Raw genomic sequence first — 12,604 nt, forward strand, 5'->3', positions numbered from 1 at the left:
AAAACATTGCCAGGAAAACAATTACTACATACTAATATTTTCTTTTGACACTCCAGAAATCCCGAGGGACAGCTTGACGCACAAATTAAAATTCGGTTAATAATGGATCCACTATGTTGTGCGCTGCTCTTTTATCACTGAAAAGGAAAACAAACACATACTGCATCTTCATGTGCAGTTGTGTGCATTTGTAAACCACAAGACCTCAAGGCAAAATTACACGGTCGCTAATCTCAGTCTTAAATCAGATTCATCAAAGGGGCTATGTGAGAATGTGATTCAGTGATTGTGATACTGCAAGACACATTGGCAGAAGCTCAATAAATAGAGCAATTCTGTTTCTAAACTAGACCATCAATAGGATAAGCCATGAAATGTCAAACACCTCCAAAGTATACATCATTAGCTTATGCCATTAGGCTTCAATCAGAAATTCATTCTGAGCAACAAATCATCTATAATGGGAACAAACAACATCCCCGATGATTATTATCAAACTACAAAGATAAAAAGAGAAAAACGAAAAAAGGACCGGATTTCTCAAGGTTGAAGGTGTTAGGTTTCAAGGGAGAAGAATCAGGTTCTAGATTTTCAGGAGCAAGAGCATAAGATCTTGTTGCTAGCCTATAGCACGAAGAACAATTGCTACCTCCATCTTGGTGTTCCTGCTGCAAACAATCTTTGTTGCAGCCGACTAAGAAATTAGCAATGATAAGACATTTTCATTTGCTAATGTATAGATCATTTCCTGGTGCTTAGTACCCGTTAATCTGAGGCCTCTGCGGAGGGCGTGTCAATCGAGAAAAAGGGATTTGACCCCGATTAGGAAGGCTTTTCTGGCCAGAAAAACGATCAGTTGTTGCTGGATCAGAGACTGATTTTGAGAAGGCTGTAGCCAGCTCGACTGCAGAGGCTGCTTTTCCATATCGCACACCAGAAGCATCAGCAGAAGCAGGTCTTGGTGGTTCAACAGGCTTGCGCCATGTTTCTGGCGAGGGCGGCCTCTCCTGTGCGTGTTGCTGCGGCTGATGGTGCCTTTCGGTCTCCTTGTTGTTCCTCCAACTGTCGCTTCTCCAATTCCTCCACTGCCCATCTCCTTTCTCGACATCTATCCTGTGATCTCGCCTATCTGTGTTCTTCGCCATCCTATGGTCAATGGGGATACTCTCGGCTTTCTCATTATGCCTGGTCGCATGCACAACTGTATCTGCTTTGCCAGCATGTTGTTTGCTCCTTCAGACAATGACCACTTAGTTTGTCAAACGAGGAAACTTCTGAGTGATAGAAAGAGATTGCAGAATCAATTCATTTACTACCTTGGATGAGGTTGATGAAGATCATGATTACCCGTAACATCATCAATCCCGCGATTCTGCAGAACCTGGTGGCGACCACCCATAATTGAACAGTAGGGTTAACAGAAAAGAGAAGACCTCAAACATTAGGGAACAAGAAACTGAAAGAGGGCAGTACAATCTTAATTATCTTTAAGGTGATTCATCAAGCAAGTCCAAAGGGTGCAGAATGAACAGATTATGTTTCTTTTCAACAACAGCAGAAGAAGAAACATTAATCTTTGGAAAATATTACTTTTCTTTTGCATACACAAGATTAATAACTTACCATTTCACGTGGACGAGCACCACCAAATAATGGTTTCCTGTGCCAACAAATCATAAGCACAAAACAATTGTCAGCTTTACCTAGAACAGATGTCCTCAATCACATCGTAAAGGAAGGCCAGTAGATACTGCCAAGGTAAGGAAAGAAGAGTGGAAGATAAAGTAGAGGCAAAGGGACACAGACAGGTACGCTTTATTAAGCTAGATAATCATCAAGAAAGACTAACCGCTGATTCACAGCAAAAAGCAGATGATAACAATTATAAACCACAACTCGGAGACACAAGCTGCAAATTTTCCTTCAAGTTTGGGAAGCTTAAAGAACCCAAATGTCTGAGTACATTACTTCAAGTCATGATAAAGCATAGAAAGATCATCATCCTCTGAATTTCTATCTACTTCAATATGACATGAGAAAAGAAAGAGATGTGTACGCTACTGATTGATGCATGAGTGGTCTGCATTCATCTACCATGTGCATCAATTTTTTAACTGGTAACTTGATCACAAAATGATCCAACAATCAAGATTTATTCAAGAAGATTAATGCTTTTCTAGCCAAAGAAATAAAGAAGTATCCTAGCATTTTACTTGATCAAACATGAGTAATCCATTGTGCATCATAAAGCTGACTTAGTTTGTGTATCAGTAAAATCTGCTCTGAAAAGATGGAGATTACAAAGACGATAGAGCAGTGTACCAAATATGGGTTTTGGTGATAGGTGGATAGATGGGTTTTTTTCTCTGCATCTCAACAGTGAAGTTCACAGTCCTAATAAACAGAAGTCCAGTGGGGTTTTCTCCTCTCAAATGGGGCTAAGGCAGGGAGATCCACTCTCTCCTTTCCTCTTTATTCTAGCCATGGAGGGCCTCTCTCAAATGCTGGCAAAGGCAAAAGAACTTCAATGGATCCAAGGGTTCCAGGTGGGCAGGGATCCTGCCACCTCAGTAACTGTATCTTTTTTTTTTGAAACTGGTAACTGTATTGTATTCCATATGAACAAAACAGTACATAGGTTGTACCGAAACCATATCTACAAAAGTACTCCAAGACTCTACTATTCTAATCCTATATTGAATCTAATACATCAATAATGGAAATAGTATCATCTGAGTAAGCCTGATTACACCAAAAACAAAGCAATAAAATACAATTCAACTTGACCTTCTGCACTCCATTCTCTATACTCTCAAAACATCTGGAGTTCCTCTCCTTCCATATTCCCCACCATATGCTGGCAGAGACAATTCTCCATCTATTTCTGTTCTTTGCCTGCAATCCTGCCTCTTCCCCAACTCTTTAGAGCCTCTGAAACCTTGCTAGGCATGGTCCAGGCTATGCCTTTGAGATTTAAAAATATTCTCCAAAGCTGTTGTGTAAACTTACAGTGTAGAAACAGATGGTTAACTGTCTCTGCTGTTTCCCCACAGAGGAAAGTAGGAAACATCTAGAGCATAAAATTATCCCCCTTTTCATCAAATTATCCTGTGTAAGAACTGCTTCTTTAGCTAAAAGCCACACAGAGCAGCTAATTTTATGTGGGATTTTGGATCTCCAAATGTGTTTCCACTTTCCAGGGCCAGTTGGCCAGTTGGTAATCTGTTGAATTGATTGATTCATCATCCTGTAGGCTGAACTAAATTTGAACACTCCTTTTTTATTCCCCAGCCACCAAACCTCAGTAACTGTATCTCATTTGCTATATGCAGATGATACTCTGATTTTTTGTGGAGCAGATTGTCAGCAAGTCTACAACCTCAATACTACTCTTATGGTCTTTGAGTCAATTTCTGGGCTTCATATCAACATGATCAAGAGCACAATATATCCTGCCAATGAGGTTCCCAACCTGGAGGAACTAGCTGACATCCACAGTTGCAACATGGGCTCCTTTCCTACCACTTACTTGGGTCTACCACTAGGTGCAAAAATTCAAAATCACCTGAGATTTGGAATGGAGTAATTGAAAAGATGGAAGAGAGATTAGCTACATGGCAGCTTCAATATCTATCGATGGGAGGAAGAGTAACTCTTATCAACAGTGTTCTGGATAGCATCCTACCTACTGTATGTCTCTTTTTCCCATGCCAATCTCAGCTCTGAAACAACTAGATAGTCTAAGTAGAAGGTTCCTTTGGAAAGGAAACAGTCAAACTCATAAGTTCCCTCTGGTGGAATGGCAGAAAGTCACTCAACCCAAGCTTCAAGGGGGATTGGGAATCAGGAACCTAAAGCTACACAACAAAACTCTGCTTTTGAAGTGGCTATGGAGGTTTGGGCAGAATGAGGCAGGATCCTGGAGAGATGTAATCAAAGCTAAGCATGGCATTCTTGATCATTGGAGCAATGAGGAGCAGGGATCCACATGCAGTAGGTGTCTGGAAACACATCAGCAGTCTCCGGGACGAGTTTTTCCAGAAAGTTTCTTTTAAAGCTGGAAATGGACTTAAGATAAGATTTTGGCACGACAAATGGCTTGGTGACACTACACTGAAGGAGTCCTTCCCTATGCTATACCAGATAGCTACTAACAAGGATGCTACAATTGCCCTATACAGAGCAGACAACACTGGGACCCCAATATTCAGAAGAACTTGCAGGACTGGGAAATCAATGAACTCCTCTCATTACCACTTACACTGGAGGAATGCAACCTTGATGAACAAATCCCAGACCGACTACTTTGGGGCAACACCAAGGAAGGGATTTATACTGTGAAGGAAACATATCTGGAGAACCAGACAACCTCTAATGGTTTCCTGTTTTACTGGACAGACTTACATAAGGCTTGTCTAACTCAAGATAACCTCAAAAAGAAAGGACTCATCCTCACCAACAGATGTTTCTTCTTCAAGCAGGACAATGAAACTGTCAACCATCTCTTTTTGCACTGCCCCACAGCAATCTCTTTCACAGTCTGTTTGGTCTTCAATGGGTTATGCCCCTTTCCATTAAGGATGCATTTGCTAGCTGGATAGGCTGGAAAGTATCCCAGCAGTTATTTTTTTTGGAGTATTTGGAAAGAAAGGAATTGCAGATGCTTTGATGGAATCTCAACTTCCACTAGCACACTTAAGGCTAGATGTCTAACCACTCTTTTCAGTTGGCACTTTCATTCCCCTGTAAACAGTGTGGATAACTTTTTGGATTTTGTTAGTTCCCTAACTCTAGCACAGTAGGGTTTTGGAGATTAACTTTTTTCACTGTTTACAGATTTTTGTTCAGCTAGCTTCATATTTATTTTGTTTTGAAGCAGCTACTTATCTTTCCTGTAACTTTGCATCTTCTTGATGCCTTTCTAATACTATTTAATTGCTTCATCCCCAACAAAAAAAAAAAAAAAAAGAGCAGTGTACCAAATATTAGTTGTTGGATCTCACAGAGAGAAAACACAGGTAAAACTTCTAATTTGCCAAGGTATGATACCCCGAACATCATCATTATTTTGTTATTAGAGCTGATATTGCGTAGATCCATGAATCAACTATCAGTCCCCTACTACTCCCCAACAGGAAAAAGAAAAAGAAAAGGAAAACAGCGGCCAGTTTGCTATCTAAATAAGAAAGTCATACTAAGTTATGAAAGTTTTAAGAAGAAGAAGAGCTTCCCATCGTACCATAATAAGAACTTTAATGATCAAAAGGCATTAATTTCTTGTGACTCAGCTCTCATCATTTCCCCAAACCTAGTCCACTAACTCTTACTATTCTTCCTCAAGATCACCAAAATCAACAACTCCCTAAGGCATTAGAACAGTCAGCATAGTTCATTTATACCGTTGTTAAGACAAACCTTATAATGCACTTATCGAGGAAGAGATGCAGCAGGAACAGGAAACTGAAATCACAGATGGTTTGCACAGGGAAATCACTTGGTAATACAACTACTACTATGCCCCAATACCAAGCTAGTTTGAATCGCTGTCGGAATTCGCACTAACCATATCGCTTCACATTTAGAATCATATAAATCATATGTAAAGATTTGGATTCTCTAACAATAGAAGTTCTTTTGTATTTTCTACTAGCATACATATTTCTAATAAGACTAAAAAATCCTAGAGAACTAAAGGATAATCACAACTAATTGGAATCATCTATATGGATCTTTTAGCTCTTCCTGTGAGAACCTGCACACATTGCCAGTAGCCCAGTACTAAGCCCAAATAGAACAGGGTTGCAATAGGCACAAAACTAATCAATTTCTGATAAATCCTCAGAATACAGAATCTCTTGATAAGTTGGTATTGCAGCAGGGAGAAAATACTTGACAGTATCTTTACGACTTCATTACTGAAATCCAACTATATTCTAACATTACTAACCATATCCACTAAAAGGCCCTAATAAGCACATTTTATCTTTTCATACTACTTCCAATTTTTATTTTTATTTTTGATATGGCATAATACTTGCAAGTTAACAAAGATAGACCCAGACCATGGAATTGAAGCAATAAACAGATGCAGGAGGGGAGCAGAAATATTAGGTATACCTTTTATTTTCAACGTTTCCCTCCGATTGTTCAAGAAGCTGTGACCGAGGCTTCAAGTTCAATTTTGGGCGATCAATTGCTTGATTGCTTCTTTCAGGTTCAACAAATCCAGTCTTGACATCTACACTGGAATATGCATCGGCCGATTTCTCAATACGAACAGGATTACTAGGATGCTGGTTGACCTACAGTAAGAGAACAAACTGAGATTCAAGTACATAGACAAACCCTCCATAGAGAGCACTGTCACAAACCTGCTTATAATCTATGGACTGCTCCAGATTCTCCAATGGTTTGGATCTTGGTAGCAACTTTAACTTTGGCCGTTCCGATGGTTCAGGAGATGCAGGTGACTGCATCTCATATCCACCAGAGCTAACAACATTATGGGGCAGAAACCCAGTGACATTAGAAGAAGTTTTTCTCTCATTTGCCTCCATAAATAAAGGGGACCTGGCCCTCTCCCGTGCTGGTAACTCCTTATTATCATATCCACCAGAGCTAACAATATTATGAGGCAGAAACCCAGTGACAGAAGCAGAAGTTTTTCTCTCATTTGCCTCCCTAGATAAAGGGGACCTGGCCCTCTCCTGTGCTGGTAACTCCTTGTTAAACCCACGAACCCCATCTGTGAGAGAATGATTTCTTTCAGCATGAACCGCTAGCACCTGATCACTATATTCGGGTCCTCCCGAAACATCTGTCATGTTGTAGACATTATTGTTGACTGTAGTACTTCCATGGTAATAGAATTCTTTCTCTGGGTCTTGATGTTTAACGACCTCAGCATCCATTTGAGATTGAATCTGCTGCTTTGAATGCCACCTGCCAGATGTGACCTTCTCAAGGGCACTGGCATGGGCCAACTTTGTCTCAGCATCGGGAGCCGACCATGGAGCAGAAACTGATTCCTTTGCACTTGCCACCTCCTTCCTTAGGCCCCACGCATTTGGGTATGACCCAGTAACCACTTGAGCGCCACTTGCAGACACATCCAGAGAACTCGTGCTCCTGGCACTACCACCAGCAGAACTTTTAGCACTCTCATTAAACCAAGCCCCATGCGTAACACTTGCTGCGCCTCTAAAATTTTGTGACGGAGGAGCTGATACTTGCCCGCTACCTACCATCCCAGTAACGGGATATTCGGCCTTAGGTTCCACACGACTTGGCAATGCGCGGATGCTCTCATCACTAACAGTTCGACGAGGTCCAGATGATCCATCCAATGGCTTCCTTTCATCCTCATCAAAATTACGGCCTATTGGTGCATTATGACTTAAGAAAGGTGTCTTCTCATCAAAGTTTCTGGTCGCACCAGCTGATCCCGGACGTAAACGATGCTCTGGCCTTCCCATGGGATTTCCCCATGATGCTTGACGATCAAAACCACCACGATCTAATGGCCTAACCGTTCTACCAACCAGAAGAAAAACATTCAAATATCAACATTAAGAATGTTTTACCGACAAGAGTGAGTCACAGAAATTTAAGTAGCTGCATTCAAGTACTTTTATTTTTTCATACGGTTACACAATGGTTTTGGAATGAAATGACTCCAAATAGAGTAGGAATGCAATAGCAGATCAGTCCAAGTAGTTTGAAATAGAGACATCCACATTTGATGATTTTACTCTGTTTTCAATGTTCCAAAAGGTGAGCAAGTCGCTAAGTTAACATATATGAAGGGAACAACGTTCCTAATAGCAAGTGATTTGTTATTGCAACTTGTGCAAACATTTAAAATAATCGAGTAATAGGTATTTCAAGATTTTAACTTTACAAAACTTCAAGATTCCTAAAATCAATAGGGATCTCCTATACCCAGATCTAAAAAGCCAATATGAGTTTAATGGAAATCACAAACAGTATGAAAATTATATACACTTAAACGCCAGATCACAGATTCTTGCACCCCACCAATCAACTAAAAGCCAAATTTCATTTGAACAGGAAAATAGATCAATTTTAGCAGAAAGAATAAATATATCATAAGAAAGATCATAACTCGAAATGGGTCATTTAACTGAATTCGCACAAAGATAGAAACCCATGATTTGCATAAAGAAGAAACAAGAAGGGTAAAAATGGAAACTAACACGCCAGGAGCAGAAGGAAGGTGAAGATCTGAAGGGATAGAACCACCATGGAAGTCTTTGAGAGTCATGGTTGCTTTCTTCTTTGCCATCACCCTTAAATCTATATGAAATCTCTCCTTTCTCTGCCAAGAAAGATCAGTTATTTTTTCTTCACTGAGCAGAGAAAGAGAAGGCAGAGGATGAATCTGGATTCGGGTCACGGCACCAAATCTAGTCTACCCAGACCGACATGTGTTGTTTTAATCTTGCGCTGTTTAAGTTTTACTTCCTTTTCCCCTTTTGTGTTTTCTCTCCAACACTTGTCCTCTTCTACTCTCATCTGTAATATATAAAAAACGAAAAAGGGCCAAAATTACCCCTGAACTTTAAAAAATAGTTTATTCATACCCTTCGTTATACTTTAGGGTCAATTATACCCTTACAGTTATACTATGGGGTCAATTATACCCTTATGGCTAACTGCTGCCACGTGGCATTATCCCAGCCCTTCAAAATTATTTTACCCTCAAATAATTTTTTACCCACTAAAATAACTCAACCCGACCCGAATTTTTTTTTCTAGCAAAAATAATATGAAATTATTTATTTATTTTTTTGCTGGAAAAAGTATCTGTATTATTTTTGCTAGAAAAAAAAATTTGGGTCGGGTTGAGTTATTTTAGTGGGTAAAAAATTATTTGAGGGTAAAATAATTTTGAAGGGCTGGGATGATGTCACGTGGCAACAGTTAGCCATAAGGGTATAATTGACCCCATAGTATAACTGTAAGGGTATAATTGGCCCTAAAGTATAACGAAGGGTATGGATGAACTATTTTTCAAAGTTCAGGGGTAATTTTGGCCCTTTTCAATATAAAAAATTCTATATAATTCTCAATTTTATAAACACGAAAAAACTCAAAACTCTATTCCAAGTTCACATATAACTCTGTTTTTTATAAGTCACTTAAAACGTTTTATAGCCTGTTTGGCAATTTTTTTTTTAAAAAAAGAGCACTTATCATAGAAAATTGAGGTGTTTGACTAACTTTTACGGAAAAAATAAGTAATTTTAAGTAGTAACAAAAGATGTTTTCAGAAGCTAAAAAATATTCTTTTATCTAAATGCACTTTTGAAATTTGGTCAAGCACAAAGTACTGTACGTCGAGTTTCGCCATAAGTTAGTGGTCGTAGACTTGGAGAGTGGGCCTATATTCGAGGTCATATGAGCTTAGACATGTCCATCTTAGGTATACGAGAGATTAAAACTATGTTTAGTAAGTATTGGAAGGTTTAGAGACTTAACAAATCGACAACAATACGTTTCAATGAAAAGTGGACTTTAAGGGCAATTATACGGACCGTATAATGTACCGTATAACAGAGGCGATGGAGACTTCCTTTTATATATATTTCGACCCCTTTCTATTTTGGTTCATTTCCGCACTTCTCCAGACCGCTCACATACCTAAAAACCCTCTCCAACTTATCTAAGCTGACCCCAAGGTGAAATCAAGAATTATAAGTGAGATTTTCCGGATTGCTTGTGGAGTTCTAGTTTCTCTTCTTGTGGAAGTTTTGGGAGATAATTCATGGTGAAGTTACCTCTGTCTTGAAGATTTCTTGAATCCTTGAGGTAAGGTTTCATCTCATTTATATGATCTTAAGTTCATTTAGTCTTTGACAACTTGTTGAAGGTGGAAATTGTGGAAGGAAGATTCAAATTGTGCTAAGACTTATGTTGGAATTGTGAGCTGTTTTGGGAGCATGTTATTGTTGTGATATTAAGATAGTTTCTTTTATATGGATAGTTATTGATGTTGTTGTTGTGTTGTTGTTGATATGCCTCATGAATTTGGAAGAAGGAGGTGTATAAGGCATTGTATACGAAGCGTATATTGGGCTATCTTGGTGCATATTCTTAGGTGTTGATGATTTGAGTTCAAGAAGGATTGAAAGAGGTTGTAATTGTTGTTGTTGATCCTATTGAATGAGTTATGGTTATTAAGAAATAGCAGGAAAGTTGTTCGGTTCATTTTAGAGACGAATTATCATTCGATAGACATCATATACTAGTGTCATCTAAGTTGATGAGCGTATTGTTGATGTTATAGGTTGAAGTATTATTCGAGCCGAGTTCGTTGTTTCGTTCATTTTGATGGCAAGAGGTATGTGAAGGCTATCCCTTTTTTGTCATTTTTGGCATGATTTCCTTTATCGAGCCACCTTCGACTATTCGCACAAAGATGTGTTATTCGTAAAGGTTATACTTAGGTTACCATGGCCCTATTCTAGTAGTTCTCCCTCGTCAGGAATGACTGGTAGACAGCCATGTTTAGCTAAGTAAGTAAACTGATAAAAAGCATGACTTAGAGTGTATAGAGTTGTGGTTGCCTTCGGAGCTATAATGTTTAACTTCGGGCTATGATAGTTGCCTTCAGGGCTATGATGGTTGCCTTCGGGCTATGATAGTTGCCTTCAGGGCTATGATGGTTACCTTCGGGCTATGATAGTTGCCTTTGGGGCTATGATGTTTGCCTTCGGGGTTACTGGTCATACAAACAGACTGCCTTCGGGGCTATATAGATGTGCACTTGCCTTCAGAGCTATGATTATACATACAGGCTGCCTTCGAGGCTACGATGAGTGCCTTCGGGGCTAATCTTGCATGTCTAGACGACTTGTACGAGGCTAAGTAACTTGTTATCATATTAAATAGTTATTAGGTGTCAGATGCAAGTAAGTACAATCAGATTCTTTATTGACTCTTCAGTTTTTGTCCAGTTACTTTACATTTCATCTCAGTATCAATTTCCGTCGCCTTACATACTCGATACATTATTTCGTACTGACGTCCCTTTGCCTAGGGACGCTGTGTTCATGCTCGCAGGTTCAGACAGGTTTCCGGGAGGATCGCACCGGTAGGATATGCCGAGTACTTTCCAGTGTAGTAAGCTCCATGTTATTCGGAATTACCAGGTTTAGAGTTTTGTGTAGATACAACATGGGTAGGTCGGGGCCCCGTCACGACCATGTTACAGTTACACTTCTGTAGAGGCTTGTAAACTTGTGTTGTCAGTTCAGTATATCAGTATGTCGACCCTTTGTATATGTTTATTTTGATACTGCTGATTGTAGGCGCTCATGACTGCCTCGTCGGCCTGCGCAGTTATGTATATATATATATATATATATATGTTTTGGGTGTCTGCGCCCTCTCAGATATGATAGTTAGTCTTCATAGATGTTTCAGAATGCGGCCTTGTCGGCCTTGTTGGTATTGTCTGTTTGTCGGTAGGCCTCATCGGCCTAAGCTGAGGGTTATCCCTCCAGAGTCATAGGTGCAGAGTGGTTTACTCAGGCCGAGTGTGGCACCGGGTACCTGTTACACCTCTCCAGATTTGGGGCGTGACAATAGTATATAACTTAAATTAATATTTTAAAATATTCAAAATGTTTCCATAGGGGTATTTTTGTCCAAATTTATTTGCGCATTAAAAAGATTAATTTTCTATTAAATTTTAAGTAAGAGCTAAACTTTGAACATCAAACTAAAAAATGGCTGGCGCAATCAATTTTTTTGTCTGTATGTGGATACGTAAAGAAAAGATAGAAATTTCGCCACTTTTTCCTTTTTCGCGGCAACTATTTAATAAATGATCTCTTTTTATTTTTCTTGCAACTTACGAACCTTTTAAATCACGATCGAAAATCTCTTTTGAGTAAACTGAAAATATTATGAAAAAAATTAGACAACGATCCAAAATTTAGTAAATGTTAGAAAATTGTCTAATGCTTTGTCAATTTCAAGAATTATATTTGCACTACTTTTAAAAATAAAGACAAAACTAAATGATGGCCTAAAAGGTACATTTGCATATATCAGCCCAGAAAAGGAAGAATAAGCAAGGGTAGAGTACGTATATATATATAGGAGAAATATTTACGAAACGTGACGATAGTTTTTAAGAACATTGTTTTTTTTTAAATATAATATATATATATATATATATATATATATAAAAAATTATTTTTTTCGCTAAAAAATTTATGTATGAAATGTATATATCTCGCTCAAGGCTTAAAAATTTCACTCAAAATTTAGTGTATGAAAACGGTATGAAATGTGTATATCTCGTTCAAGGCTTAAAAAATCCGCTCAAAATTGTGTGCATGAAAACGGTATGAAATTTGTATCTCGCTCAAGGCTTAGGATTTCACTCACATTTTCGTGTATAAAGTTCATGTTAGAATTTTGTAAAATTAATACAACTACAACAACATTGTATACAACTTTGATACAACATTCAAGACTTAAAATAATCGCTCAAATTTTTGTATATGAAATGTGTATATGTTGCTCAAGGCTTAAAGTGGATGAAATGTGTATATCTCGATCAAGGCTTAAA

The 12,604-nt window shown here is 38.7% G+C and overlaps 1 protein-coding gene across 1 annotated transcript; it reads right to left on the reverse strand.

Moving 5' to 3' along the window:
• Positions 1-306: 306 nt before the first annotated feature.
• LOC132622383 (uncharacterized) lies at positions 307-8,511 on the reverse strand. Its single transcript, XM_060336990.1, has 6 exons — positions 8,217-8,511; positions 6,372-7,533; positions 6,118-6,302; positions 1,624-1,660; positions 1,317-1,381; positions 307-1,233 (listed from the first exon to the last, which is right to left on the reverse strand). Exons 1-6 carry the CDS (start codon positions 8,303-8,305, stop codon positions 756-758), a joined length of 2,016 nt encoding a protein of 671 aa, XP_060192973.1. The 5' UTR covers positions 8,306-8,511; the 3' UTR covers positions 307-755.
• Between the last annotated feature and the right edge of the window lie 4,093 nt (positions 8,512-12,604).

This window comes from Lycium barbarum, chromosome 12, assembly GCF_019175385.1.
Source record: "Lycium barbarum isolate Lr01 chromosome 12, ASM1917538v2, whole genome shotgun sequence".
Lineage (NCBI taxonomy): Eukaryota > Viridiplantae > Streptophyta > Magnoliopsida > Solanales > Solanaceae > Lycium > Lycium barbarum.

Bases quoted from the DNA above. Each gene is read 5' to 3' on its own strand.
- LOC132622383 (XM_060336990.1), bottom strand. From the start codon at position 8,305: ATGGCAAAGAAGAAAGCAACCATGACTCTCAAAGACTTCCATGGTGGT. The intron at 1,661-6,117 runs GTATACCTAATA...TTGTTGGCACAG, and splicing joins GGAAACGTTGAAAATAAAAG to GAAACCATTATTTGGTGGTG. The intron at 1,234-1,316 runs GTAGTAAATGAA...CATTGTCTGAAG, and splicing joins CTTCATCAACCTCATCCAAG to GAGCAAACAACATGCTGGCA.